Here is a 4,897-nt window from a genome sequence, read left to right as displayed (position 1 = left end):
CTAAAGCCCTGTTTCGCGATTTTCAGCATTTGAATGGGAATAGGACTCTTGGGAGCCGCCCTAGGGTTATAAAAAAGCCCTAGCCACGTCCTAGTAGAGGGGAGAACCTCAGAGAACACCTAGATACAGATTTTTGGAGAGCTTTTGGGGAGAGAAGAATAGAAATTCATGGGATTTCGGGAAGAAGAAGGAGGATTCGATCGTGAAGATTAGACATCGACATGAGCTTTTCTATCCCTTCTTTTATCTCTTTTTCTCTGTTCTTTCTATTATTTTCCATGAACCTTGAGTAGATCCATGACTATGGGTTAGGGATTCGTATGTGTTTTGGGTATGTTTGAACCCTAACTTGGATTTCGGTTTTGATTTGATTCGGTTCTATTGATTTGCACTTTTATTGGATTGATGTTTGCTAACCCCTTGATCAATTATCTTGGATTCTGAACCACATAGAGATATGGGTTTGTTTCGAATCAAAATCAATAGGATAGATCGTATTACTAGACAAACTCTCATCAAAATATAGAGAAGAATAGGAGTTATCAAATCCCCCCAGACTTAAACCTTTGCTCGTCCTCGAGTAAAGAACGAAGGAATAAAATCTGCAAAACAGGGAATGACGAACATCAAATAGCATCATCGCAAGAGATCAAAAGCAAAACATCCATCCAATACTAGTTTCCCGAGAATCGTACTCAAACCGGTCTACTATGATCTTCCTACCAAAGACTAATCTACCTAGCCATGGGATTTTTATTACCACCTAGAACCCGTTAGAATCTCTACAACACACCAAGCCTATTTCCGAACCTATCCTTATCTCAACTTAGCCTATTCGATCTTAGTTCTACTCTGTACCTGGATTTTTACCTTTTTGTAGAATTTCTTTAATGAACGCTAGCACCTCGGGTTTCTAGGACGTTGAAGTTGAAGGACATCATTTTCTCTCTTTATTTTCTTTTCTCTTTGTTTTTTATATATATTTTTTTTCTTTTGATGCGATGTCCGACCCACAACTTAGACCCGAACCATCAATCGATGCACTCATGTCCTCGAACGATTTTCGTTGACGAGATTCCGACAGCGGAGTGTCGAGATGCTTTATTTTCCCAAGGCAATTGTTGAACTAGATTTCATCGACCTGCAAGACTCGGAAAAGGTTCTACAAGAAACATATAACCTGGATATGGTCGTATCAACTCCGTAGGTTCCAAACAACAACCTCATCCCACAAACTATATATAGAAAATCTGGAGAACTATCAATTCGACACGGTTCAACCACGCTCTACAAAGTCACTAGATCATCAAGATATTTCTACTCTATCATCCCAAAAATCTTCCAAATGATGTTCAAAACGGGTTTAGCTCGGAGCGGGAATGGAGCCGGAACTTGAAGATCCGAGGATTGAGACCACACTTCCCGTTCGCATGGATCCTCCGATCACTCGATCCAAGACACGGGCACTGCGACAACAACTTAATGCCTCAGTATCCCGTGTCGTGTCCGAACTTACGCTCGAACGTGTGTGCTCGTCCTCGGTCCAATCCGCCACGGGCCGCTATATGCTCGTGTGCGAAGTTGAGGCACCTTCTAAGTCAAGCTAGCCTCAAAAGGAAGCTTCTTATGCAGCAAGCAACCTCCTCCAACAGCTAGAAACAGCCACCTACCAGATTAAATGCTAGATTGTTGCATGTAGACTTGCTTTCAATTCTCTTGTTATTGTGTTTTTATTTAAGGATGCTAAGTACTCTTTGTAAACCACTTTTAAACTTGTTTTGAATCAAAGAAATCTTATTTTCTTCTCCTCCACTTTGTGTGTCGAGCTTCCTTGGTCTGTCCAAGCCCCGGTTTGTCCGGATTATCTCGGTTGGTCCGAGCAACGCCGGTTTGTCCGACGTTCTGCCTTGGTTCGTCCGAGGCCGGCCTTGAGGTTCGTCCTAGGCCTTCTATCCTTCACCCTTAGCCCTTTTCCGCCACTGTTCGGATCAAGTTGAGTGCCCCTTGCGGGTGAGTGATTGATCCTTACACCCCCCCTTTCATCCACTCCATTAACCGAGTTCGAGTGAGTTCGAGTGCCTTCCTAGGCGAGTGATCATTCGGCACTTACCCTCTCTTCCGCCAAGCATCTAACCTCGGCCCTAAGGCGTACATCATTTTGGTATCAGAGCTGTTCGCTCCAACGGACGCTCAAAACCCCGGGTGAGATCGTTCCTTCTCTATCACTTCCATTGTTAATCGGTTTCATTCGAACCTTCAACTCCCATCTGCGATCTCTGTACCAGATTGTGTAGCAACGTTTTGAAACTTTTAAGGGCTGATTACGTGTTGTTTTGGCAGTCCGAAAACCCCCCCGAAGATCGCACGAACGCTGCTGCACAACGCCTCCAACGTCGGCCTTGGAAAGCTCTCGGTGAGATCTTTCCTTAATAGCGATTGTTGGACCCTGTTTCGTTGCAGATTTTATCCCACCCTTGCACGTCTACATTCATTTGTGTTGCTTGCCCAGAAAACGGACTTAAACCTTTTGAAACTTGAAAAGCTTGGGTGTTGTTTGATTTAACGATCGCGTGCACCATCGCAAGGCGGTTGCTTCCGAGAGTTTGCTTGTTGTGTGTGTGAATCCTTGTCCAAAGCACGTCGGCCCTGCTCGTATATTGCTGTCTATTTGCGTGACTAAAAGCCTTGAGTACGGAACTAATTAGCTCTTTTCGTATTAGGACAGTTTCGCACGTTCGTTTGTTTAATCGATTGCTCGAACCCCCGAATTGTTGAGTGACATTGCACGTTCCGTGTTGACTGATCGTGTTTGAGTTAGAACTGCACGTATACTTTATTCTTGGTACATTTAGGCTCTATAGTACAAGTGATTGTTGCACGTTGCGTGTTGGTTGCTGTTTGCAAGAGAGCTTGTGCGAAATGAGTGCCCATGACGCCTCCAATGAGGGAGCTAATGTTGAATCAAGCGAGGGCGCTATATTTAGATCCCTCCAACAGATCATGGATAGATTGGCACGTCTAGAAGAAAATAGACCTCCTGTGCCCCCCGAACTTCACCCTAGAGAACCTCTAGCTCATACTAGGCCGAACCGAGGCCCCGAACCCGAATCCCTTAGCGATGGCGAGAGTGATGTAGGGCCACGACCTAGACCAAGAGAGAGGGTTGTCGAGGAGATAACCGATCGTGAGGAGTACCCTAGACGTAGAGCCCCTAGAACGAGAGAGAGAGAAGTCAGGGAAGTCATTGAAAGGAGATATCCTCCTAGACGTAGAGGCCATAGGCCACGGCTTCGAATTTCCGACGAGGAATCGGAATACGACGATCCACCACTTAGACCCCTTAGACCGAGAGGTAGGTTCCATGAGGAAGGATCTGATGCTAGTGAACTACCAAGACCTCGGGAGCACCCTCGTCCTAGAGTTAGGCCACCTAGATGGGCCGATGTTGTCGAGGAAGAAGAAGAGCGTGAGTACCGATAACATGGTAGGCAAGGGGCTGATCTTAAGCTTAAGCCACCTTTGTTCACTGGAAAAGTAGATCCGGAGGCATACTTAGACTGGGAACGACGCATGGATAACATTTTTGAGTGTTATTCATATTCGGACCGTAAGAAAGTACAATATGCGGCTGCCCAATTAGCCGAGTGTGCCCTAACATGGTGGGATCGTGAGGTAAATGAGAGAAGGCGTGCTCACATAGAGCCGATCAGAACATGGAGAGAAATGAAAGTATTAATGCGTAAGCGATACGTTCCTCCACATTTCCACCGAGAACTTCAGCGTAAGTATAGGCGAATCTCACAAGGTGCTAAGACGGTGGAAGAATTCTTTGAAGAATTCGAGCACCTTAGGAGTCGGTTGGAATTAGATGAGGATGAGGAGGCGGTGATGGCCCAATTTCTTGATGGACTTAATGAGCGTATTGCTCGGAAGGTCGAGCGCCATCCATACCGTGATCTCCATGAGCTTCTGCACTTAGCCGTGCAAATCGAAAAACAAAACCAGAGGAAACAAACCCGGCTAAGTAAACTCAAAAACCCTCCTAGTCTCTCCTCGCCCATAGCCAAAACACCGGCCATAACCCGAAAGGAACCCTCTGAGAACCGTAGCAACCGTGATTACCGGGAGAAAGGAAAATGTAATACCCCGATTCTCGAATAATTTATTTAAATTAACTCCGGGAATAAAATAGGGTAAGAAAAGTCTAAAATATAAGGCGATTGGCATAAGATTCGAACCAAGGGATCAACGGGACTCGAATGCGTCGAAAACGTCGAAAAAACAAAGGAAATAGGGCGTAGACCGATCGGTCCAGAGGTAGACCGACCGGTCTAGCGAAAGACGGAGAAAAAGACGAAAAAACAAGTACAGAACGGACGGACCACGAGGTGGAACGGACGGACCAGAAGGTGGAACGGACGGACTGCCGTTCGCGAAGCGGAACGGACGGTCCAGGAGGTAGAACGGACGGACTGCCCGTTCGCAAAGCGGAACGGACGGACCAGGGGGTAGAACGGACGGACTGCACGTTCGCGAATCAGAACGGACGGTCCAACATCAGAACGGACGGTCTGAGGGTTTGGGAAAAAGTCGTCGAAAATTCTGACTTTCTTCCATTGTCGGCCGCGATTTTCTCGCGACACACCGACCCCATGCGTGAACGAACGCCACCCAGACGCAGTGGACGACACCCTCTGGCCCTCCTACCCTCTCCCTAGCTCCTATGGCGGCGTTAGAGGTCGATTTAACCGGCTCCAACAGGTGAAGATCGCCATTCTGCAACCCAGAACCTGTTCTTCGAAAACAGAGGAAAATAGAGAGATTCAGGGAGATTTGAGGCGAAACAAGCTCGGGAAATCAAAGTAGGACATCTCAAGGAGGTTCCTGGAAAGTTTCA

The 4,897-nt window shown here is 46.6% G+C and overlaps 1 protein-coding gene across 1 annotated transcript; it reads left to right on the top strand.

Annotated features, from left to right (window-relative positions):
* Positions 1 to 2,919: 2,919 nt before the first annotated feature.
* Positions 2,920 to 4,161, top strand: LOC109117272. Its single transcript, XM_019204188.1, has 2 exons — positions 2,920 to 3,466; positions 3,539 to 4,161. Exons 1-2 carry the CDS (start codon positions 2,920 to 2,922, stop codon positions 4,159 to 4,161), a joined length of 1,170 nt encoding a protein of 389 aa, XP_019059733.1.
* The last annotated feature ends 736 nt before the right edge of the window (positions 4,162 to 4,897 follow it).

Source organism: Tarenaya hassleriana, unplaced genomic scaffold, assembly GCF_000463585.1.
Source record: "Tarenaya hassleriana unplaced genomic scaffold, ASM46358v1 Cleome10, whole genome shotgun sequence".
Lineage (NCBI taxonomy): Eukaryota > Viridiplantae > Streptophyta > Magnoliopsida > Brassicales > Cleomaceae > Tarenaya > Tarenaya hassleriana.
This window is presented reverse-complemented; position numbering and strand designations above follow the sequence as displayed.